Source organism: Arachis duranensis, chromosome 8 (genome assembly GCF_000817695.3).
Source record: "Arachis duranensis cultivar V14167 chromosome 8, aradu.V14167.gnm2.J7QH, whole genome shotgun sequence".
Lineage (NCBI taxonomy): Eukaryota > Viridiplantae > Streptophyta > Magnoliopsida > Fabales > Fabaceae > Arachis > Arachis duranensis.
Window position 1 is genome coordinate 21,576,800 of NC_029779.3, and position 26,803 is coordinate 21,603,602.

Here is a 26,803-nt window from a genome sequence, read left to right on the forward strand (position 1 = left end):
GATTGACCTGTACATTGCTAACCATCTTTTGATTTTCCTTGACCGTGGGAGATTCCATTTCGAACACCTGCCTCTGGACATTTATGATAGAATCTCTCTAATATAGAATGGCCATGCATTGAATCATTCTATTAAGCCACGTGTCGATCACATATCCATCTCACTTCCCTCCAATTTTTCCAACATATTATATATCTTTTTTATATCTTCAACTTTAATGCAAACAACAACTAACCCTATATATACAATAAATTCTTCAAATATCTTTATTTATAAAATTTCAAAAACATTGAATTCAAAAGATCCCGCCACTGAAATTTAATATGATATGGCTATAAATATATGAACACCTTTCATTTGATTACAATTCATATGCTCTTCTTATTACCATTCCTCTCGAATTCTTAAAACACAAATATCATTTTTTTCAAGCTTTTTTTCCTTTTAAACATGGCCAACAAATATGATATGTTGCAGGCTGTTAGTGCTAAAAAATTGGATTGGTCATTTAATGTATGGGTGGCTAGACTCTGGGTTGTTCCTCAAAGAGAAGATCAAAATTCAATTTCCACTATAGAGATGGTCCTATGTGATTATGAGGTAACAAATTCTTTACAAGTTTTTTTGGAAGATATTATTATTACTTTGAACTAATATGATTATCTAAACTTATTTCAGGGTAACAGGATACAAGCTTCAGTACCCAGGTCATTATCAAAAGATTTCATCTATGTCATTAAGGAGGGTGAAATGTATTGCATGAAGAATTTTATCGTCGGTTGTAATAACCTTTGGATTAAGAGTACACAACACTCACATAGATTAATATTTCTCCAAAGGACCACAGTTATGCATGTCTTTGAACCGACCTTCCCTTTTAAGCAATTTGATTTTACATCAATTGGCCAAATTTGTGAAGCCGACATAATTCATGAAAATCAACTCATTGGTTAGTATTCAATTGTGTTTTTCATGTTTCTTTTATGGGCTATACTATTTCATAAAAATTTATATGTTTTTAATTGCTACCCCTCATTTATACATGGACTCATTAAAACAATATCAGATGTTATTGCTGAGGTAATTGGCAAAGAAACCCCAAGAGAATTAATGACAAAAAATGGAAAGGATAGCAAGCGCTTGGTCCTACTGTTGGAAGACATAGAGTGTGTTTTCTTCAATTCTTAAACCAGTGTTTCTTTAATGAATAGTAACAACTCAATAAATCCACTAATTGTTAACAAACAACTTTTTCATTGCAGTAAAAATACTATCAGTTGCACTTTATTTGGTGAATTAGTTGACCGTATTTCTCCTTTTCTTGAACGAGAATCTTCTGAACCTCTAATTGTAGTTTTCCAATTGTTTCGACCTCGCATTTACAAAGGTAATATACTCCACAGATGCTCCTAATTAAAGTTTGTTAGATCACCAACCCATATATATGGTAAAAGCTAATTCTTTTGAAATTTCAATTTTAGGCAACCGGAGTATTCAAAGTTCATTTTATGCATCTAACATACATATCAATCCTCCAATATTGGAGGTTAATGAGTTCAAAAAGAAATTACTTGCTTTTGGGTCATCTGAATCGCAAAGAATCAGTCACATATCCTCTCGAGTTTACCACTCGCCAATTGAAGAGCTTAGCAAAAGATTGGTCCCTGTAAAGAGAATCGAGGATGTCCTGAATTCTACAGATGTATGTATTATTGTAATTATCACCAGCATCATAATTAGCAAATTACATGTATGCTGAAATTACAAGTAGAATTCAGAATACACAATTGGATCTCAACTAAATTTTTCATATCAGGGAGGTGTATTATGGATTCTTGGTTCAATTGTTGCATTGGATGTTGGCAAGGATGATTGGTTTTACGCTGCTTGCATAGTGTGCCAGAAAAAAGCTAAACCAATAGGAGATCACTTTAGTTGTGATTTTTGTGTGAAGGAAGGAGTACCTGTATCTTTGAGGTATCTCTTTAATATACAATATCCATGCAATAAATTATCCCTTTTGTCCAAATTTTTGAATTACTTCATTTATGTTAATTTCTCATAACTCAAATTTTCTCAGATATAGGCTAAAAGCATATGTTACCGATGGCAGTGGTAGCCTATGCGTTGTTATTTGGGAGAATGAGGCCAAATCAATAGTTGGAATGGAAGCCAAAACTGTTAGAGCTAAATGCCAGGTCAATTACACTTTCCTAACAAATGATTTTATAGTACCATCATTTTAAAATCCAGCTACAATGTAAATTAGAAAAATTATTAATATTCATAAATTTAATTGGACTATTTCCCACATCAATGTAGGAAGATAACTCCAATAACTATCCCAGCGACCTTGATGTAATATTGGACAAGAAGATGTTGTTCAAGATCAATATTAAAGCTAACAATATCACTGGAACTGATGTGGTTTATAATGTTACAAGGATCTGTGATGACCATGATACTATAAAAAAGTTTACTCATGAGCTTGATGAAGATTCTGGATCTGTAAGATTTTTTGTACCATCAAATATTTTCTAGCATTTAGAATCATGCTCACTTTGTAAAAATGTCAATATTCTAACTATTCTATTCATTTATGTTACAATTGGTGGACGATAGTTCAACTAACAATTCTTTTGAGCCTATTCATAGTCTTGGAGATGATCGTTCTATTTCTCTTTGCCAAGTAATGTACCTTTATCTTCATCTTCAGTTACATTAATTTTAAATAAGAACACAAATCATAATTTATCTTTTTTTGGTGAAATAAAATAACTCAACATTTCTATTATCATTGTAGGAGTCAGTGAATGAAACCATTACCATCAATAGCCTTAGGTCATCAAATAAGAGACTTTCAAGTGAGATTATACAACAAGTTGCTGTTGATCTTGACAAAGACAGATACCCGCAAGCATCGGCTACAAAAGTGTTAAAGAGGAAGGATAAGAAAATTAAGGACTAAAAATTGAATATGTTACTATGATAGTACTATGACAACAGCCAGAACTTTAATTTTTAAGATATTATTAGCACTACTTTATGTTTTAATTTGAAGACATAATTTAGAATTTATTAGTAACTTCTTATTCAAGCTAGACTATTATTAAGTTTAGCATAAGATGTTTATCATCTTTGTTTTTTTTATTGTTTTATGTAACCTCCTTTTAGAACTAAATCTATAACTATTTGATGAATTAATTAAGTGGCTGTTTATGTATTAACATCAAATATTAGTCTTTACCTATTAATATTTATATGTCTCTCATTAGTTTTAATTGTCTCTATATCACCAAAGAAATAGAATTACTAAATCCTATCAAAGAATAATAAAATATTGTACAAAATTTAAAAAAGAATTTAAAGTATATATTTAACACTTTTAGAAAAATATAAATGTAGATATTAATTACAATTGAAGCACTCTAAAAAATTTAAATAATTTCAAATATAAAAGAACTTGATATTATATGTTATAGTATATATTCACTAGCTTTTCAAAAATTTAAATAGCTTCAAATATTAGAGTACCTAATTTATATTCACATGTACTCTCACCTAATGTCACCAACTCAATACAAATTATCTTTTCATGTCTAATCCATATTTAATATAAGTCTCACTTTCTCTTAGTTGCTCCATAGATTGGTAGCCTATAACAATTCAATCATAATTAATAAGTATATGATTCTCAAAATTTAAAAAAGATTTATTAGAAATATCATTAAATTTTATAATTAATGAAATTTAGACCCAAGATGAGAAAATATTGTTCAGTCAAATTCAATTTATTAATATTTATCTAATACTATTTTTTTATAGCATAATTTATTTATAACATTCCCTAATTATATCACAACAAATGAATCAGTGTTAGATTTTGAGATATATATTTAAAAATTTACATCATTCAAGTTAAGTATAAATATTTAAAAATTTTTAATTCTGATATGTTGTGTTTCAAATTTTTTTTTGTCAAATTTATAATTTTTTGGATATTAAAATGCCAATAATTGAATTAAATTAAACCATATAATTTACACAGGCAATAATATAAAATTACTACAATTAAATTAATAAATAAATCTAATATGCAAAAATTCAATTAACTTAGAGTAAGAAAAAAATTTTGATCATACAAAGTAAAAAAAACAATACAGACACAGATTACATTATTTTGTATATGTTAAAGAAATATATAAACACTATTTCATGTCACAAGAATTTTTCTTCATAATTTTTAGCTAACTATGAATTTAGTTATCTATTTTATTTGATGATAGGCTTATTACTATTTTTTATTATACCTATATCTTTAATATAATTTATTAGATTACTATTGTGATGTGACATTTTCTTTCATATATGGTCTTTGATAGTTATATACTATAGTCTTTCATAAATGAATAATGAAATAAATGTCCTCAACTATCTAATAGGTCAAAAAAGAGATTTTTTAATAAAGACTAGGATTTTGTAAATTAAATTCTAATGTCATGACCTCACACTAATATACCTAAACAATGTTAGTAGAATCTTTTAACATAACTAATGAATCCACCTCTATTAATACAAAAAATTAGGTGTATTACGAAACTAATGAATCCACCTCTATTATTATTATTATTATTATTATTATTATTATTATTATTATTATAAGAAAGCACCTCTAATATTTAATGTATCTTAATGGCTGTCCATAAATATTTTAGTTATTAACTCAAAGAACTTCATATACTACTAATAAAATATCATATACTAATTTAATCAATGGCATTAGACATTTTATTCTATTTGAGACTCAATATAATCAAAGGTCAACTAAATGTTAAAGTATCTATAGCTTCTACTTTTATTCAAATTGTGCCACTAAATTTGACATATAAGATGTATAGATATATATTGTTTCCTGTTATTCCTACATCTTCAATCCAATTTATTAGATTATGTTGTGAAATGACATTTTCTTTCATCAATCACCCTTTACAGTGTTCTAAGTTACAGTCCTTCATGAATGAAGAATGAAATAAATTTTCTGAACTATCTAATAGGTTAGAAAAGATCATTCTTAATAAAGACTAAGATTTTGTGAATCAAAATCCAATATCATGACCTCACGGTACTATTGCTAAATAAGATACTAGCTCCAAGAAGTTCTACTAATATGAACAACACATACTTCATTTTCAATGACACTAGACCTTTTAATGTTTTTGAGGCTCAATACAGTCGAAAGGTGAACTCATTAATTATGTACTATGCAAGCATGAAATGCATTTTTTTATCAGTGAAAAGTATCCTAATTCAAATATCATATTCATGCAGAACATTTTTTATATTATAGCACAAAAGGTTTCCTATAATGTAGGTTTTAATACATGAGTGTTAGTCTTAATCATAACTCTATGCTACATAGATGCATTATCAACTAAGTCTTACTAAATAAATAAAATCAAATTTGATACTATACATCAGCATATACTATCTCCTATCGAAGAAGGATATGCATTTATTAATCACAATCCAAAATAATAAATTAGTACTACCCTATGTAAAATTCAATAGGATCATATAATCGGCTTCTACACTTTTAAGTATATCTGTTATCTGTTATAAACCTAACGAATTAATAGAAGACATCACCATTAATTTTTAACATGCAACCATCAACTATAAAATATAAAATATTACAATAATATTCATAGTACAAGAGAATGGGTGAATTTTATATAACTTTTCCCTATAAAGATACCATCAGATGATATCCACAATTCTCCATTATGTCCTCTAAACATCACAAGTTCATAGTTTTTTAAGTCTCTCTCACTACACTAAATCCTCCAACTTTCCTAACAAACATTTTCTAATACACTATGAAATATAACAAACTTCTTAACTTTTGCTACATTCTTCCAAAGATGACTAATACTCCATCCACAAGCCATCTCACAGAACTGCCAGAATTGCCCGATGAAATCATATGGCAAATCCTTGTGAGGTGTGAGCCCAAGACTGCAAGTAGATGTAAGGTTCTAAATTCAGTCTGGAATCAATCAATATCATCACCTGAGTTTGCCAAACAAAGCACTACCCATAATGCTCACAACAATGCGATCATTGTCCTACAGTTCGGGTATCCTAACTTCATACAACCTATTAATTGGATCAGCATGTTATATGCAGAATCCGGAGTGCCACTTGATGCTCAACTCCCAATACAGGGGCCTCATATCTTTGATTGGTCCATCATTGGTTCTGACAAGGGTCTTATTGCCATCAACTACAGCACTGATGGCGTTGGCTCTGATTTTCTCATATGGAATCCTTTAACTGGTGCACAAAGGCATATAGCTGATCCTTTTGGGAGGGATATACAAATGGATACAAACAACTTTGGTTTCACATATGATCTAGACTCACAGGCCTACTATATTTGCCATGTCTACAAGAACACAAACATTGATCACGAGCTCAACTGGCGAGTCTATAACTCCATCGATGATCTTTGGGAGGATGGCTCTCTTGATCAACATAGTATCCAAAAGCTTGGGCCGACAACTTTGATGTACAAGGGACATGCAGTATGGATTAACTGGGTTGGTCCATCATTCAATACCCCTCATTCAATTGTGATGTTCTCTTTGAAGTACAGGACTATAGAGAGGTTTAGAATTCCAAGTATTGCCAAGAACCAACTGAATTATATAACATTATTTAGAGGTTATTTGTGCTATGTATCTTATGCCACTGGACTCCCTAATTCCTCGCTGATGCTGTGGAAGGTAAATCCTGAAGAAGGTTCCATTGGTTTATGGGAGAGGCATTTACAGATTCGCGGGATTAGCATTGGTGACAAGCCAGATTTATTTCTTGGTAATAATGTTTTGTTGCTTCATGAGCATAGTGGAAATCTCATGAGAGCCAATGATAGAAAGACCACAGAAGTTGTTCTTACTACCCTAAATATATATACAGAAGAATTAAAGCACATCTTCTATAGGCATTGGCATGAAGAGGTTCATCTGGATTCTCTAATAGTGCATAATCATGGCCTACTTACTCCATAATCTACAAGATTATTCCACTACATATGTCATGGTATTAATGGGACTAAGTTGTATTTCACCTTTAAAAACTAGGATTACAAATTAAGAGTAGTTATATATTCACTTTTGGTATCTAGAATAGACTTAGTTATATTTCTCATGTTAATCTATTCCTTTTAAAATCTAATAATTTTGTAATATGTTCTATCACCAGCTTTTGTGTTATTTAAAAATTTTAATTTATGAAATTTATAATGTTATACATTTTTACTTTACATGTTAATCCATCTTATAAAGCTATTCAAATCGAATATATGCATTAGGTTTTTTAATTATATATGGAATCAATATTGCTTATTAGAAAATCATATACCAAAAAAAATTGCTCAATGTCTATTACTTCATTCCATCTTCAAAGAACTTTTGACCAAATTTCTCTACATGTCTAAATTAACCATGTAGATAATATTACTTTAATTGTCATCTTCTAGCTAAAATAAATATCTTTTAAACAAAACATCTTCTATTCCACTAAATAGATGTAAATAAATTTAAAATTAGATATATAGATTCATTATCTATTTTAAATCATTGCTTTTTTTATTATAATAATCACAATACCATCAATATAACTAACTCAACCAAAATATAACTACACTTTTCACTTTTTAAATCTTTATCTTATGTAATTTCATATTACTACAATTAAATTAATTAATGAAATTAATTGGCAACAAGTAAATTAGCATAAATAAAAAAAAACACAAATATATGAAAATAATAGAGAGCATTCAATGACTACATAATGAACTATTATTTATAAAATATATATGGAAAAAAACAAAAGAATAGTGGTATTATTATTTAAAAATAAGAATAATGCACTATTTAATTTTAATAATTATTATGAATATGAATTATTATTCCTCACGTCTTTGGATCAAGCATTAGCCTACAAACATATGTAACCTTAGCTAACCAAGCACTACTCTAACTGAACAGATATTTAGTGATTAAATTTTACTTGAAGGGAATACAACTTTTATGCTTTCATAATTTAATCCAATTTTTTTTCTACAATAATCAATTATTTAAAAGACGTGTTAGATATATTTTTTATTTAAAAGCAATGAAATATATCCAAAGTATTTTTAAATATTTAATTCATTTGCCAAATATTCTTTTCAAAAAAATTGATTCCTACTAAAAATTGAACAAACAGACAACAATCTTTATTATAATATAATTGTCAAGACAAAAATTTAATATGAACCATTTTCATTAAAATATAAAATTAATAAATAAATTAAATAGATATAATAATGTATTTATGAAAGCTAATTCAAATACCAAATATTATCGCGTCACATATACATAGTATGATGAATCCAATATTTTTTTTTATTTTCTTCTTTTCATAAAGTAAAGTGCAATAGTATATTCCATGTATCCTTATACCAAATTAATTGTCATTCAGTGAGATAAATGAGTGTCTTATGGTTATAATCCTTATAACATCTGAATACATATAAATTAAGTACAATTAGATATAATATATTTTACTATATATTATTTATATAAAAAAACCAATGGAGGAAGAAACTAATTTAATCACACAGGGCATGGCATTCTATTGTCAGTTTAATATATTCGCATTCTTTATTGGAAGCACTTCCAAAATTTGATGTATCTTAATTGATAGTCCATCAATATATTAGATATTAACTCCAGGAAATTTAGATACTACCAATAAAATCACCACATAGTAAGTTTTCCAAGGCACTAGACTTTTAATTTTTTTTGAGGCTCAATGCAATCAAATGTCCACTCATAATCATGTACTATCCAAGTATGAGATGCATTTATTGATTATTGATAAGTATCTTAAGTCAAATACTATAATATTGTTTAGTATCCTACAATATCTTTCTTTAGATTATCATATCTCATGCCAGCTTTAAGCATTCATCTTGCCTTTAATTGATGTGATTCAATAGAAATAACATTGAATGCAGAACTAAAAAATAATTAAATGTTAAAGAATATATAGCTCCTAACTTTATTCAAATTGTGTGACAAATTTTGACATATATATTTTAAAGTACGGTAGATTACAGCACAATCTATTTCTTATATATGAGGTTCTAACTTTTTATGTTTAGTCTTAATCATTACTCCAAGTTATAAAGATGCATTACATGATAGCACTATCACTAAAGAAATGAGATCACCAAATATTATCAAAAAATAATAAAATATTGTATAAAATTGAGAAAAGATTTAAGAGATATATTTAACACCTCCAGAAAAATACAAATATAAATATTGATATGAATTGAAGCACTCTAAACAAATAAAATTTATATAGTTTCAAATATAAAAGTTCTTAATTTTATGTTATATATTCACTGGCTTTTCAAAAGTCATGAAAACATTGGGGCATCTGAATTATGTTCACATGCATGTAGATTTTAATAACTCGCACTTGATACCACTAACCCAATACAAATTATCTTTTCATGTGTAGCACTGGTCCTACTTTTTTTTTTCAGATGCTCTATAAATTTGAGCCTATAACAATTCAATCATAATTAATGAGTATATGATTCTCAACAGAAAAAAGATCTTCTACACTTTGATACCCAACAGTATCATTAGATTTTTCTCTTAATATTTTATTGTATTATTTCAATTATTTCAATGTTTCACTAATATTTTCATTCCAATTTAAATAAACATTATAAAATATGCATTTATTATACTTATATAGACTTTACCAACTTTTTTGTTCAACTGCTATTAGAATGTAATTCCAATTCTTTCATATAAGTATCATACAACTTTAACTCAAATCATCTCTAAGAACAATTCATTTTCCATTCACAGATTACTTTCACTCTATTTTTTAGATTTGAATTTGAATTCACTATATCAACACTTCTCTACCATGAAGGTTGGTAAATATTTTAGCTTATTATATTTCTCTAAAATCTCTAACCAAACACCTCATCTTTCACCCTCCAAAAAACACAAATCACAAGAAGCTGAAGTCCATGATGACATAATATGGAATGTTATGGTCAGGTGTGATCCCAAGACAGCCACAAGATGCAAGTGTCTCAACAAGACTTGGCACTACCGACTATCTACAATTGGTTTCTACAACCAGAATTTTCGGTTTAACAAGAACAAAACCATGCATATGGTTTTACAACTAGGATATCCATTCTGGACATTAAGTATAGATTGGATCACCATGATAAGAACTACGAGTGGTTCACAAGTCCCTCCACAATTTCCATTGGAGTTTAACCACCCTCTTGGTTGGTGGAAGTTAATTGGTTCAAAAAATGGAATTGTAGCTCTCCGACACAGTGAAGACGGTGAAAGCAACAACATACTTACTTGGAACCCACTTACAAGACGCACGAGAAACATAAATGATCCATTTGAAAGATTCTTCCCCCATGATGTTGATCTTTATAGTTTCATTTGGGATCCTAGCTGTATCAATTATTACATTCTTCATGTATACAAGAGAGACAACAACCAACATCTCCTCAACTTCAGATTGTATAACTCTAACCTGGAACAATGGCAGATAGGCATACTAAAAGATCCTCAAATAAAGAAGTTAGGACACAATACATGCATTGATGGAGCAAATGCATTTTGGATCAATTGGGTAGGTGAGAACTTCACTATACCAAAACATGTTGTAAAATTTTCACTTATTGATCACATATTTGTGAAGATGGATATTCCAGAATGTGCAAAGAATAGGTTCCAATTTCTTACAAATTACTCAGATGAATTATGCTTTATCTCCTATGCAAGTGAAATTGGGGACATTATGGTATGGAAGATTTACTATGATTCCCCGGAAGGTGTTGTATGGGAGAGATATGCTATGCTTGCTGGTCTTGCCATTCGTGACCATCCAGACATATTCTTTGGCACAGATCTCATCTTAGTGCATGAGCATAACTCAAGCCTCAAGAGAGCCAATGATAGAGCAACCTCTGAAAATGCAATCACTATGGTAGATAGCAATTCGTGGAATCGAAGGTTGTTGTACTACAACTTTTGGCAACGTCAAGTTCAACTCAAAGCTTTGGTTCCCTATAGCCATGGAATGTTTGAACCTTAAGCACTCAAAATATTCTCTTTCTATATATGCAATCACCCTTCCTCTCAAATGTAGTACTTTCCTTATATTATTGCATTCCTCATCTTTCCATTATATATCTTAGCTTTAAAATTTAGGATTATTTTCACTATAAACTTTAGTTCCTTTGAACTACATATTTGGTGACCCAAATTATAAGTAATTTTCACCAAATAGTTAACAATTGTCTTTACAATTTAGTGATAGTTTTAGATTTATCCTTCATCTATTTTAAATCATTAGTTGCAGTCATTTTGTCATGATGTCTTTGTTAATAAAATTTATATTTAATCATACAAAAACTTCAGTCAAATATCGAAATAATTAATAGATAAAGTAATTAACACTAGACATAATGCCAATATATATATCGCTTAACTTTGTAATAAACCAAACTAAAATTCCAGAGAATATACACAAGTTTGAAATTCAGGCTCCATTATGGCACTCATTGAGTAAGCATGTATATAAAAAACTGTGACCGTACCATTTCTCATCTTATTACATTTTCAAAACAGATCAATAATAGAATATCTCCGATTAGTTAAAGCCATATATTTAATACATACAAATAACTTTAGCCATATATTTTAATCACTATTTACAAGAATATAAATATAAGCATTGGTAACAACCGAAACACCCCACACTTTTTAAATTTCAATTGGTAATATGATATTGACAAGGGTTCATGCTAATATCTCCTATATCTTTCTTTTTTAACAATATTTATGTTTCATATAGATTCATATCAAATTATTGATTATATTCGCATCATGTTATATAATTTCAATTTTCAAATATTTTCACATATTAAAATATCGTTAACAATTCAACTCAATAAAATAAATATATTATCCTCTTATTTTAAAAGATTTGAACTATAACTTTGACATCAAACTAACACAAATTAATGATGCACTATCCAAAGCACGAAATGTATTTATTGATTAGTGTTAATTATCCGGATTTAAAGTATATTGCTTGATAGTCTTTTACGGTTTTATTTTGTCCTTTCCATATTATCCCATGATTATAATAATCAGTATCAAGTACTACTATTACATATATCCTCATCTATGTTTATATTGATTAAAAACATGACTCCCTATATCTATTTATTGTTTATATGTTACTATTACTATTACTGGAGTATTACTATTACTATAACTATAATAAAAATAATCAACAAAAACAAACTTTGGTTATCCCAACTATTTATTATATTTTTTCCCTCAAAAGTCTATATGTCTTAAAAAGCTAGGTAGTAATAACTGTAGCTTTAGTGATTTATTAAAAAAATTCACCCTATTGGTAGGTTTCTTTTCAATCAATTTTAAAATCTAAATTCATATTTTTTTAGAATTTAACTTAGCTGGAACTCAACTTTTGTTAGATTTCATCTTCATTTTACCTTTATTGTAGTAAGCCTATGCCTTTCTTACATCCCCTCATCAATCTTCCCTCCCTCTTGAATCCATACAATTTAAAATCTGCTGCATAAATCATACACTATACTCTTTCCATCAATATTGCTAACACCAGTTCAACCAATCCAATGGATCCATCTGTAACTAGAACTGCTCGCAAAAATAGAATGGCAATAATCAAACAACGAAGAAACTACCTTACAATATCCCGATGTAAGAATTTTTTTTTCAGTTACCTGAGTTCACTCTTAACATAATAAAAAAGACATGTATGGTGAATATTTTGCTTTTTATTCTAAATTGTTATCTTAATCTCTCATATACCCTTTAATTTTTATTGAAGCATCAAGAACAGCTCAAACAAGGAAGATATTTCGAGACATTAGCTCCTCAACTAATATAATGCCCCCAACACATAATAATTGCATGCTTAAGCAATCAACACCAAGACAAGGTATGTTGTAGATATAGAAATCAGTATTCTATTATCATTAGAATATAACTCCAACTCTTCCATATAAGTATCAAATAACTTTAACTCAAACCTTCATGTGTAAGAAGTAAGAACATTACACTTTTCATCCACAAATTACTTTTACTTTGTATTTTTTCAACCTGAATTTACAATATCAACACTCTTCTACAATGAAGGTTGGTAAATATTTTAGCCTAATTTATTCTTCTAAAAACTCTAACCAAACACCTCATCTTCCACTCTCTCCAAGAAACACACTTCACAAGAAGCTGAAGTCCAGGATGACAAATTATTAAATATCTATTTTTATTTCCATTTTTCTTCAAGTTATTGAACATAACAAACTTCTACATTTCTTAACTTATGATAAATGAATGAGTGAAAGATTTTGTAATATATAAAAGTCATCGCCATCTATTCAACTTAAATATAGATATTTTAAAAATTAGTTACAGTACTACATTTGTATACTATGAAATTTTGTAATTTATTTATCATAGAATCTATTATCTTCAATTAATGTATATTTGATGTGAATTTTTTTTGTTATTTATGGGAATTAGATAGTTTTTTCATGCAGATAATTTTAAATGGAATTAATACATTTATATTGTCAAATGAATGGAATCTAATAGTCTTTACCATAATGTCAAATTCTAAGGTATAAATAAGATAACAGAGCCATAAATATATGGATTCAAACCCTTTAATCTCAAAATTAATTATTTTGTATTCTGTTAATCGATTGAAAAAAAACCATAGTTTAAACCAAGAAAAAAGAGTTTAAGCTACATATTTAACACATCAGCAAAATCTACAAGTAAATATTTATCACAATTGAACCACTATAAATATATAAAATTTTTATATCCTTTCAATTATCAAAATACTTAAGTTTTCTTCGACGGTCCAAAAATTTAGTTCTCAACAAAAGAAAAGATGTACTATATTTTTATAAGGAGTAACCAACACATAAGAATTGCATGCTTAAGCAACCAATACAAAAAATAAAGTATGTTATAGGTATAAAAAAGGAGTCCTCCGGTTGAAGGTTAATAAATATAATATATTATAAAAACTTAGAATATTCCATAAGCTATATTAGATATTGATCATATAAAAAATTAAGTGAATATTTAATAATACACGAAAGTCCAGTTCAATAGACATAATTGTGAGATTTAGAACTACACTTTTTATTAAAAGACTAATCATATTTTTATTTTCTTTGACGCCATTCACCTTAGATACCTCTCAATACTCAGCTTACTCTTAGATTTCAAACTACTATCACTTATTACAGTACCACTAATTAATTAAATAAAGGATTTACTATGATTCAAAGATCTTTATAAACCATTTTACATATATCCTATCAAGAATATAGATATTTAAAAAATTAATTACAATACTATATTTATATACTCTGAAATTTCATTTTTAATTATTTTAGATTCTTAAAATTAGACATTTTTATCATTCAATTATTTTAATTTCATAAAGACATTCGTATATGTCAGACATGGGTAATCTCATAGTCTTTAAATATTACGTTAATGTCAAATTTTAATTTAGAAATAAGATAACACAACCAAAAATATATGGATTCAAAATTCTATCTCTCATAGTTTATTAAAATATATCCCATTTTTTGAAAAAAAAACCATGTATCTAACACTAAAAAAGAATTTAAGCAACATATTTAACATCTCAACAAAGTCTACAAGTAAATATTTATCATAATTGAACCACTATAAATATATAAGATTTAAAATTCTTTCAATTACCAAAGTACTTAATCTTTTCTTAGGTGCTCCGTAAATTTAGACGGTAAAAATTCAGTAACAATTAACGACTATAGGGTTCTCAACCAAATATAATAGATTTTTTATACTTTGGATTCAGAAACTACCAAACTTCTAACTAAAAATAAATTTCTTATTTTAAGCATACTTCAAACTTCTAATATAAGAGGATAATATTAAAAACATGGTATCAAATTTTTTTAAGGTGACTCAATAACCATTACCAATCTTTCACAACTCATAAAAAACTATTTATCTAACCACATATGCCAACGACGAACCAAAACATAACTGAATTCTTAAGCAATCACACCTAAAAACAAAGTATGTTGTAGATATAAAAAATCAGTACTCCAGTTGAAGGCTAATAAATGTAATTTATTATTTGTCCATAAGCTATATTATATATTGTTCATATAAAAATTAAATTGAATATTTAACAATACACAAAATTTCAGTTTAATAGACATATAATTATGATTTATAGAACTACACTTTTTATGAAAAGACTAAACATGCTTTTATTTTGTTTTAGTACTGTCATTCTTTCTTAGATACCTCTTAATACTCATCTTAGTTGTATATTTCAAACTACTATTAGTTATTACAGTATTACTAATTAATTAAATAAAGAAAATTTATTTTCAGATATTAGTATAAACCATTTTACATTTATCCCCTGTAATTTTTGCCATCATATACTCTGACATTATTATTGTAATATATTTCATACTTCTTATCTCAACTAGAGCTCGATCAGAATAGTCAAGAGAATACAAATGCATCTAACAATGGTAGAAGAAAAAGATCAATAGACCTAACACAATCATTGATCCCTTTAAGGAGTCACCACCAGAATACGTTAATATGTATTCCCTCAATGCATCAACGTTCAAAGCTACCGAATGATGCCAGTACTTCCTCTTCAAAATTTATGCGTCAGGAGTTTAACTCAAACAAACTTACAACAGTAACTAAATCCATTGAAGACAATCACACGGTCGCCGAAATAACTATATCAGGTTAATCAACTTCATTTCTTTAACACTTATAACTCCAACTTATCAAATTCTGATAAACTAAGTAAATTCCATATTCAAATGCATATTTGAAATCAGAAAGTATGAACGCTCGACAATTTAGAGCAAATGTGTGGCGAACCAAGAGACGTAACAGTAACTCGAGGACTGACGATCATGCCATCAACACAACAGGTTATTTTCAATATAGGTTACATGTCTAACCAAACATTAATTATGGATTATATATTATTAATATGTTATTTCAATACAAATTCAACAACCATTTTAATTGTCCCATCTATCACCTAAGAATGTGGCAACTATATAAAACTAATTTATTAGAGAAAATCTAATTTGACTATACTACTCAGGAACCGTTGGTGATCATTTAATCAACCAGATTGAATCGAGAATGAAAAAGTTAAGTCCAGGACAACACTCCATATCCACTCATTCCATAATTACAAAGAACATCTCTGGTCAAACTATCTCATGTGATGTTCGCTCCAGAAATACAATACAGTATCATTACCAACCACTAGATGGCCAAGCTACAGATTCACAATCCCCAATTTATAGGGACAAATCCAATACACGGCAAGGTATCAAATATATATACCTACCTTAAACAATATTATATAAGTGGATTATAATTTTCAAAAACGTCAAACAAATTTTGGCAAGAGAAAGAAACACCTTTTCAAATGAATATATTCAATTAAAAGCAAAACAAGAATATACAATTCAGTGTCTGTAATAAGGTTATTCGATTCTATTATAGAATCTATTATTCTTATTAAAATACTTAATCATTTTGCTTTTTCTGTACAAAGGAATAAACGTAGATACGGACATTATTTTATGTAGCACTCTTGATATTACTCTTCAATGAAATCTATATAATTGAATATTATACACATGCATACTGCTAAAAATACACTAACAGGTGTTACCCTTCCAAATTTATATGAGATATCTATTTATATATAATTGAAAGAGAGAACATTTAGTTTTTTTTATGTTCTTTAATTTAGTTAACCACGATATTATATAAAACTTTAGTTACATATACCTCTACACGATACCACGTCTTTTAACAATCAGAAAACTTATGTGCTTTCATAATCTAACAGCAGAAAATCAAATTGATGATCACATAGACGATGAACACAATGAGTCAAATTATGTATATCAAGGTAAATAATTACCACTACTATCATGCATTATATCCTACAATTTCATACATATTTGCAGAAATTATACTATTTCCCATTAGTAAAAAAAACTACCTGGACAAAGTATTTTACATAATAGTATTTATGCTTATTAGTTTAAAGGAGTTGTCCTTCATTGTACTTAACCAAACTATTTTGCTATATATTGTATTTCTATTAACGGAAAATTTTTAACAAATATTTTTTTGATGACATTAATGTGACAGAAGAGATCAACGAGGAGGATGACTATTGCAATGAGCCAGGTATGTTGAAAGGATATTTCGTTTATATATAATGGAAATAAATTGAATCTTCCTATCAATATTAACATGTGGAATAAATTAAAACTTTAAATTTAATGTGTTTTAAATCAGCCAACTAAGATATTATTTAAAACTTTAGTTACATTTATATTTCTACCCAGTATCAATCTTTTTAATAATGAAAATCTTTTTGTGCTTTCATAACCTAACACCAAAAGATCATGATCACGTTATGCACGAGGACAACAATGAAGTAGACTATCTATACCAAGGTAAATAACCCTCATGAATTATTAGATCATATATTTGATATTTCCATGTAGGTTATATTTACACTGAACGGATAACAAATAAACTTGGTGCTGTATCTTTACATCTTAAGGCAGTCAATCATTATAAAAAGAAAAGTATTTACTTTTACAACCAAATGTACTTGCCTAAATAGAACCATATAGGTATAATATTATTATAATTATCATTAAATTCTCCATTTCATTAGCTTATGCACACAAACCAAATACAAAGTAACTTTATCTAACTTCTGCTTATTATTTTAAGAGTAATTATTGAAGAAAAAATAACCAGCTATTTTGCTATATTATTATTAACAAATTTTACTTCAATGACATTATGGCCACAGAAGAGATCAACGAGGAAGATGAATATTGTAATGATCCAGGTATTTTCCTAATTTTATTTCACAACATATCACATTCATAGTTAACAAAAAATCATAAAATTATATTACATAAAACATTATATTATAATTTTCAAATTGTTTCTGTTATTTCATCGATCTATCAATTTTTAGCAGCAATTGAAGACAATTAGGAACAACAAATATAAATAAATAGCTTAGATTAGCATCAATATAAATCATACAATATCCAAGAACAATTATTTATTCAAAGTAATCAATCAATTCATATTTGAAATTTGTTCTTAAAGGGGAAAAAGATGAACCACTTCAGGAGCGCCACAACCCAGGTAAACAAAGTTAATTTAAACATGTTAATTACAATATGTACAAATGATCTAAACATATTGTGGCACATTGTTAACTATTTTTCATAAATGACATAACAAACTAATTAATTATGACCATCTATACTTGCAGAATATTGGCACATGGGGCAAGCCACATATGAGTGTCAACACTGTAATGCACTCTTTTGGTACGAGGAACGCATTGGCAAACATACCAACTCTACCAATCCCAAATATACTCTTTGTTGTAGGGGTGGTCAGGTCAAACTACCTCCATTTAAGGAACACCCTCTGTTTCTTAACGAGTTATTTTTTGGTCGTAACACACCAAGCAAGCATTTTCGGGAGAAAGTCAGATTGTACAATAGCATGTTTGCATTTACATCTATGGGTGGTAGAGTTCAGAAAGGGACGAGAAAAAGTAAAGGACCACCAACTTTCATTTTAGGTGGTCAGAATTACCACCTCATGGGTAGCTTATTACCACCTGAAGGATCACCTGCTAAATTTGCACAACTGTATATATATGATACAGAGAATGAGATCGAGAATCGAATGCATGTCATGGGGTACACACCTCAAAAATACTTATTTACTATAAAAGCTTTATTCTAATGCACGAATGCATAGTTACTATAATGATTCTTTCTTTTATATGCAGTGAGTCAACAACATCAAACACGATCCATGCATCTATTGTGCAGTCTCTTAAGGAGACATTAGACAATACCAATGTGTTAGTTAAGTCTTTTCGCATGGTTCGAGATTCACTACATAATGGTCAACAAACAAACATCAAGTTAAAACTCATTGGAAAAAGACGGAAGGATGGAAGGAGATACAACTTACCGACCGTATCAGAAGTTGCAGCATTAATTGTTGGAGATTTCGATTCATCCAGACTAGAGAGGGACATAGTAGTTGAGTCCCGTTCTGGAGCGCTCAAGCGGATAACCGAGCTACACCCAGCTTACCTGCCTCTGCAATACCCATTGCTTTTTCCCTACGGTGACGACGGATTTAGAGAGAATATAGTGAAGAATACTCCTAATAAAAAGGATGACCAAGATGACAAGTATGTTACAATGCGGGAGTGGTTTGCATATAGGATACAAGATAGGTTTGCAGACGCATCCCCTCTACTATATTCTGGAAGGTTGTTCCAACAGTTCATAGTAGATGCCTATACAATGATTGAGACATGTCGTTTGAATTATATTAGGTACAAAAAAAAAAGAACTTCGTTGTGATATGTACAAAGGCATTCGTGAAGCAGTTCTGAATGGAGAGACTGAACCTGCTTCTAGGGGTAAGCGTATAGTGCTTCCAGCTTCCTTCACAGGTGGAGCTAGATATATGATCCAAAATTATCAAGATGCCATGGCTATATGTAGAGTGGTAGGCTACCCTGATTTGTTCATCACACTTACATGCAATCCTAAGTGGCAAGAAATCCAAGATCATGTTTGCAATCGTGGATTAAAGGCAGAAGATCGTCCAGACATCGTATGCAGGGTTTTTAAGGCTAAGCTTGACCACATGCTACGGGACATTCGTGTCAACAAGCTTTTTGGTAGAGTCCGTGCACGTGAGTATCTGTAATAATAAACTCTTAGTTATACATTAACCATATATTATAATTCCCTTAATTCATTTATTAATTATCAATTACTTATCTACTATTCATTTCAACAGTTGTATACACCATTGAGTTCCAGAAGCGTGGTCTCCCACATGCACACATTCTATTATTCCTTCATCAGCAAGACAAATACCCTACTGGTATAGATATTGATCAAATCATTTCAGCAGAAATACCAGATCAAACAGCAGACCCTGAGTACTATGAAGCTGTCAAGACCCTTATGATGCACGGACCATGTGGCATCATTCGCAAAGACTCTCCTTGCATGGAAGATGGAAGATGCATTCGTAACTTTCCCAAGAGGTATGTTGAATCTACCACCCTTGACGATGAAGGATATCCGGTATATACGTCGCAGAGATGATGGTCGATTTATCAACATAAATGGTGTCGATCTAGACAATCGCTATGTTGTTCCTCACAATAGGTTGTTACTTATGAGGTATGGTGCTCACATAAATGTTGAGTGGTGTAACCAATCAAGATCAATCAAATATCTATTCAAGTATGTAAACAAAGGAAATGATCGGGTAACCGCTTCCTTTTATCAGAGTTCTTCACAAGATATCAACCAGGATACTATAGATGAGATCAGCATGTATTATGATTGTAGATACATTTCTCCATGCGAAGCTGCATGGAGGATCATTGGATATGATATCCACTATAGAGATCCTTCTATTGTTCGACTATCATTTCATCTTCCAGAGGAACAAACGGTAGTTTTTGATGACAACGTCACTCTCGATAAAGTGCAAGAAAAGGCAACTGTCAAAGAGTCAATGTTCTTAGCATGGTTTGAAGCAAACAAGAAGTACGATTCTGCAAAGGAACTCACTTATGTTGAGTTTCCCTCAAAGTTTGTATGGAACGCTAAAGAGAGGGAATGGACGCCCAGGCGTTCGCACAATGTCATAGGTCGTATTTTTTTTGTGCCACCTTCATCTGGAGAGTTGTATTACCTAAGAGTTCTTCTTAATTTGGTAAAGGGCCCCACATGTTATACAGACATTCGTTTTCACAATGGTGTCACTCATGGTTCTTTCAGAGATGCATGTTATGCACGAGGTTTGTTGGATGATGACAAGGAATACATTGATGCAATAAAAGAAGCCAGTCAGTGGGGTGCTGCTCCTTACTTAAGAAATCTATTTGCTACATTGTTATTCTCAAAATCAATTGAACGACCTGAATATGTATGGGAAGAAACAAAGATGTTATTATCTGAGGACATCCTCCACCATCAAAGGAAACTACTTAACCATCCAGGTATTCATAACTTATATGGATTAATTATAATTTTACCATGCTAATCAACCAATTACTAATTTGTTTCTAATTATATTATTTAGATATCATTTTATATGGATATAGATTTAACATAATTTTATTTTCTGCAGGCTTGCAATTAACCACTTCTCAAGTTGAAACCCTTACCCTTATTGAAATTGAGAAAATTTTGAACATTAACAACAGGAGCTTAAAAGATTGGGATACGATGCCCTTTCCTTCAGACAATATGTCGAGTTGGGATCCTTATTCTAATTCATTGAATCGTTTGATAGTTGACGAGCTTGGATATGATAGAAGCTCCTTGCATATAGAGCACAATACATTGATTAAACAGATGACCTCAGAACAATTGTCTGTGTACGAAAAGATTATGAACAGTGTTGAAAGTTGCTCTGGTGGTGTATATTTTTTATATGGATATGGTGGTACAGGTAAGACCTTTGTATGGAATACATTGGCATCAGCTTTGAGATCAAAGGGTGATATTGTCCTAACAGTTGCATCAAGTGGAATAGCTTCATTGTTATTACCCGGTGGTAGGATAGCACACTCAAGATTTGGTATCCCATTGAACCTTGACGAATACTCTACATGTAATATCAAGCAAGGAAGCCAACTAGCTGAGCTTATCACAAGGTGTAAGCTAATTATATGGGATGAAGCCCCAATGGTCCATAAATTCTGCTTTGAAGCGCTAGACCGGACAATGAGGGATATTATGCGTTTTAGCAACAGAAATAGTGAATCAATGCCATTTGGCGGAAAGACTATTGTATTTGGTGGAGACTTTCGGCAAATCCTACCAGTTATTCCTAAAGGCAGCAGACAAGACATTGTAAATGCAACCATAAATGCATCCTACATATGGGACCATTGTCAAGTGTTAAAATTAACCAAGAACATGCGATTGCAAGCTGCACATACAAGCGTTGATAGAGCTGGCCTTGGCGACTTTGCTGAGTGGATCCTTAAAGTTGGAGATGGTGCAATTGGCAACAAAACGGATGGTTCATGTACAATTAAAATCCCAGGCGACATTCTCATAAGAGATTGGCATGATCCAATCAAGGCAATAGTCGATCATACTTATGCTGAATATATTAATGACCCCAGCAATGACAACCACCTCGAAAAGGTTGCTGTCTTGGCACCAACATTGCAAACAGTTAATGACATCAATGATTATATGATGAGCTTAAGTTCTAATGACATAGAGACTTTCTTAAGCTCGGATACTGTATCTAAATCTGAGTTTCAAAATGATTTCATTGCAAGTATCCACACTCCTGAGTTTATCAATACAATAAAATGTTCCGGAGTCCCAAATCATGTGTTGAAGTTGAAGGTTGGCATCCCAATAATGTTGTTAAGAAACATAGACCATTCAGCTGGATTATGCAATGGAACTAGAATGGTGATAACCAAGCTTGGTAAAAGAGTAATCAAAGCTAAGGTTCTATCAGGGACAAGCATGGGTCAAGAGTTCTTTATACCAAGAATGACACTGACACCATCAGACCATAGAATACCTTTTAAGTTTCAAAGAAGACAATTTCCAATTATGGTTTCTTATGGTATGACCATCAACAAGAGCCAGGGCCAATCATTGTCTCGAGTAGGTTTATTGCTAAAAAAGCCTGTTTTTTGTCATGGTCAGTTATATGTTGCTATTTCAAGAGTGACGAGTAGGAGTGGTCTCAAGATTGTGGTTGCACACGACCATAAAGAGGATGAATGTGTCGATGACACACACATTGTTGTTTATAAGGAAGTATTTAGAAATGTAAGCTAAATGTTGCGCACGGTGGTTGATAAGTGTTCATACAAATTATATTTAATATTTTTATCTTTTAGAAAATTCTTATCATGATTTTCGAAAATTATGAAATTTAAATTATACTTTATTTTTTCATATAAATTATGTTTAAATTTTGATTTCTATAATATTTTCATAAACTTATTTTATCATTATATTACTAAACGGTTCTACTAATAATCCATTGATTATTCAACTATTTAAATGACCAGGTACAGAAATAGTAATACAATTTTTAGTTTGTCTCCGAGACATACTATTATGTTGTCTCCCTAAATGTAAACTTTTAATTGGAAATAGAAACATGAGTTACTGATATTGCTTAAAATTACATCAAACTCTTCATGGAAGCTACCAATTTGCAAAATATTATCATAAAAATATTATTTTACTTCTATTCCATGTTGGTTTGTAGCAGATTCTATCTTCCTATAGTTTTTTCACAAGTTTCATTCGTTAATTCTCTTTTTAAACTTTTTTGTTAAGTAATCATATTTATATAGGAATAAATTATACAAGCAATATCTCAATAAGATAATAGCATATACAGGAGATGGAAAAACAACTAATACATGCAAATGGATAAAGAAATCCAACCTTTATTATAATTCATATATCTAGACCGTAAATTTCACGAAATAAACAATACGAATAAATAGCATAAATAGATCAATTACCTTCAATGCCAAAGTTTTTCCAATCCACTTCCCAGATGTAACACCTTCATCGTCAACATTTTTTCTAAAATAATAGTTTGTCGTAATCATCAAATTGATACCTATACATAATCAAATATCCACCGTAATTATTTCTAAAGTATGCCATTTATATGATAAAATATATATATGTGTGAATTAAAAGTTCGACGGCAAACGGCATACCTTGGTGGCTTCAGATGAATATTCAGCCCGAACATACTCTCTAACGTAAAAATGATAGATTACTCAATTGATCCTATTCATCCAAAAGCCAAAACAAAATAACAATTTTTTTCAAAATTGATGGTCAATAGAAAATAAAAAAAATTAAATAGAAATATGGTCCATTATTCTCACCTAAATATTGGGCTTAAATTGGTTAAACATACAATAATACATACTCGGAGTACGAGGTTTATTTAGAAGAGCTCATTGTGCATTTATATCTTGGTCTAATTATCACTTATTCTTTATCTTATAACAATATAAAATAAGTTGTTTGTCTAAGAGATTTGTAATTTCTTTAAGGTCTGAATTATGTTGATTTCCATCCATATTTAATTATTTATAATGCAACACCAAATTATTTGTCACAAGACACGTAAAAACTTAGAACAACACCATTCATACAATTCAAGAATAAGGGATAATGCTTGGATTAAGCCCTTTGTGTCTCTTAATAGGACACAAACATGAGTTATCTGCACTAATGAAGGATATAGTTACATTAGCATCAAACTCTCCAACCATATTTATCTTTTGGACTAAGGCATCTGGATACATAAAAAAACAAAACCCAAAAGGGAAAAAGACTTAATTATAAGTTGCCAGAATGTATGTAATTCGAAAAATGATAGACTACTCAGTTGATCCTATTCATCCAAAAAACAAACCAAAATAACTGTTTTACTCAAAATTGATGGTCTTTAGAAAGTAAGAAAAAAGCAAATACGTTCCATGATTCTCACCTAAATATTGGGTATTGACCTTAAATTGGTTAAACATGCAAAGGCTTATTTGAAAGAACTAATTATGTATTTATATCTTCGTCGAATTATCACTAATTCTTTATTTTTTAACAAAATAAAATAAGTTCTCTATCTAAGAGATTTATAGTATCTTAATATCTGAAGTATGTTGATTTTCATCACTATTTATAATGCAACACCGAATTATTTTCCATAAGGCACGTACAGACTTAGAATAACACAATTCATTTAATTCAAGAATAATGGACAATGCTTGGATTAAGTCTCTTTTTTTTTTTTTACTCTCTTTAACAGGACACAAACATCAATTATATACACTTATAAATGAAATGGTTACCATTTTGATCTCAAAACATCATCAAGCTCTCCAACCATATTTATCTTTTGCTCTAAATAAGTAACCTCTATAACTAAAAAGGCAAGATACATAAAAAAAATTAAACTTAATTATAAGTTGTCAGAAAGCATCTAATTTAAAGTACTTATATTGTACTCAGTAGATCCTATTCATCAAAAAAACAAAACAAAATAACTATTTTACTCAAAATTGATTATTCAGAAGTAATTAAAAAAATCAAAGGGAATACGGTCCATGATTCTCACGTAAATATTGGCCTTAAATTGGTTAAACATACCATAATAACATATCCCAAGTATAAGGCTTATTTTGAAAGAGCTAATTATGCATTTATATCTCGGTCAAATTATTACCCATTCTTTGTTATAAAACAAAACAAAATAAGTTGTCTGCCTAACAAATTTGTAATTTCTTTTAAGTTCTGAAGTATGTTGATTTCCATCAAGATTTATAATGCAACACCGAATTATTTTTCACAAAGCACATAGAAACTTAGAACAACAAAATTCATCTAATTTAATAATAAAGAAGCGCATCACATTAGCATCAAGCTCTCGAACTATCTTTATCATTTGGTCTAAATCATCAACTTCTATAGCCTAAGGCAGGATCCATAAAAAAACAAAAAACCAAAATGAAAATAGATTAATATACATAATACTAATAAAACTGAGACACAAATAGAAGTATTAGCTAATGGCACTAAAAATGGGTAATACCTTTTCGATGACACCACAACCATACATCTGAAGGCAGAGACTCAGAACATAACCAAAAACCTTATTGGACAATTCGCTTCTTTGGGACGCAAATCCATGCCCAGAAAAATGCAAGATATCAATTGTCACTGACAAGATCTGAAAAAGAATCAATTGGAGTGTCCAAAGAAAATATATAGAGTAGAGTAATGGTTACCTTTTGAACAACATGGCTACTAAAGACATCAGAAGTCAAATTAAGAGTGACGGCGACAGACCACTCAACTGCAACGGGGAGAGAAGCAACTACAACAGAAGCAACGACTGCAAGAGATGGTGGGGAGCACAGAAGCAGCGACGACCAGAGACATCGGGGAACAGAGATTCAGCCAATGTGAGACACTGCGGGGAGTGGAGAACCACTGAATGTGAGCAGTGAGAGAGGAAAAAATGACGGCACACGGCATCGATGCAGTGAAGATACGCTTCGATGAGACAATCACAATCGCAAAGTCAGGGCAAAGGAAGATGTATGCCCAAATCAAAAAAGACGAAAAGGAGACGAACCTGATCCTCACACTTGCATCTTATTTGTGACCCACATGACCAACAAGAGCACGGCGACAGTACCCCAATAATAGACCGTGATAAGAGGCATCACAGAGCCCATGTGCTTTCGTGATTGCAATGAAGGAAGGAAAATTGACTATTGACTCATTGAGCGAGTCAGGTTTCACATTGTGGGAGGAGATCCTGATTGGTGATTGATGAGGCAAAGAGAGAGGGATATTAGAATGAGTGCCCAACCAAAATTCAAATTTTCCCGCTGATGTTATACAATATTATAATTATATTATAATTATAATTATAATATTAGTTAGGAAAAATTT

General features: G+C 30.1%; 3 protein-coding genes and 1 long non-coding RNA gene across 4 annotated transcripts; 3 read left to right on the plus strand and 1 right to left on the minus strand.

Annotated features, from left to right (window-relative positions):
• Positions 1-416: 416 nt before the first annotated feature.
• LOC107461288 (uncharacterized) lies at positions 417-2,968 on the plus strand. Its single transcript, XM_052253278.1, has 9 exons — positions 417-600; positions 679-949; positions 1,067-1,166; positions 1,263-1,387; positions 1,482-1,702; positions 1,817-1,977; positions 2,081-2,198; positions 2,323-2,508; positions 2,804-2,968. The coding sequence occupies exons 1-9, from the start codon at positions 451-453 to the stop codon at positions 2,966-2,968; spliced, it is 1,497 nt and encodes a 498-aa protein (XP_052109238.1). The 5' UTR covers positions 417-450.
• Positions 2,969-5,921: 2,953 nt separating this feature from the next.
• On the plus strand, positions 5,922-7,070 carry LOC107461289 (uncharacterized). Its single transcript, XM_016079762.1, has one exon. The coding sequence runs from the start codon at positions 5,922-5,924 to the stop codon at positions 7,068-7,070; it is 1,149 nt and encodes a 382-aa protein (XP_015935248.1).
• Positions 7,071-18,059: 10,989 nt separating this feature from the next.
• LOC107461290 (uncharacterized) lies at positions 18,060-23,146 on the plus strand. The gene is given in 10 exon segments (XM_021130108.1): positions 18,060-18,108; positions 18,378-18,416; positions 18,547-18,926; positions 19,082-19,639; positions 19,641-20,004; positions 20,112-20,410; positions 20,412-20,875; positions 21,029-21,330; positions 21,462-22,429; positions 22,571-23,146. Coding segments are annotated over 10 exon segments (3,999 nt in total).
• Positions 23,147-23,817: 671 nt separating this feature from the next.
• LOC127741308 (uncharacterized) lies at positions 23,818-26,395 on the minus strand. The gene is made up of 4 exons (XR_008002262.1): positions 26,131-26,395; positions 25,935-26,013; positions 24,052-24,124; positions 23,818-23,948 (listed from the first exon to the last, which is right to left on the minus strand). It is a non-coding gene; the product is annotated as an uncharacterized LOC127741308 (long non-coding RNA).
• Positions 26,396-26,803: the final 408 nt, after the last annotated feature.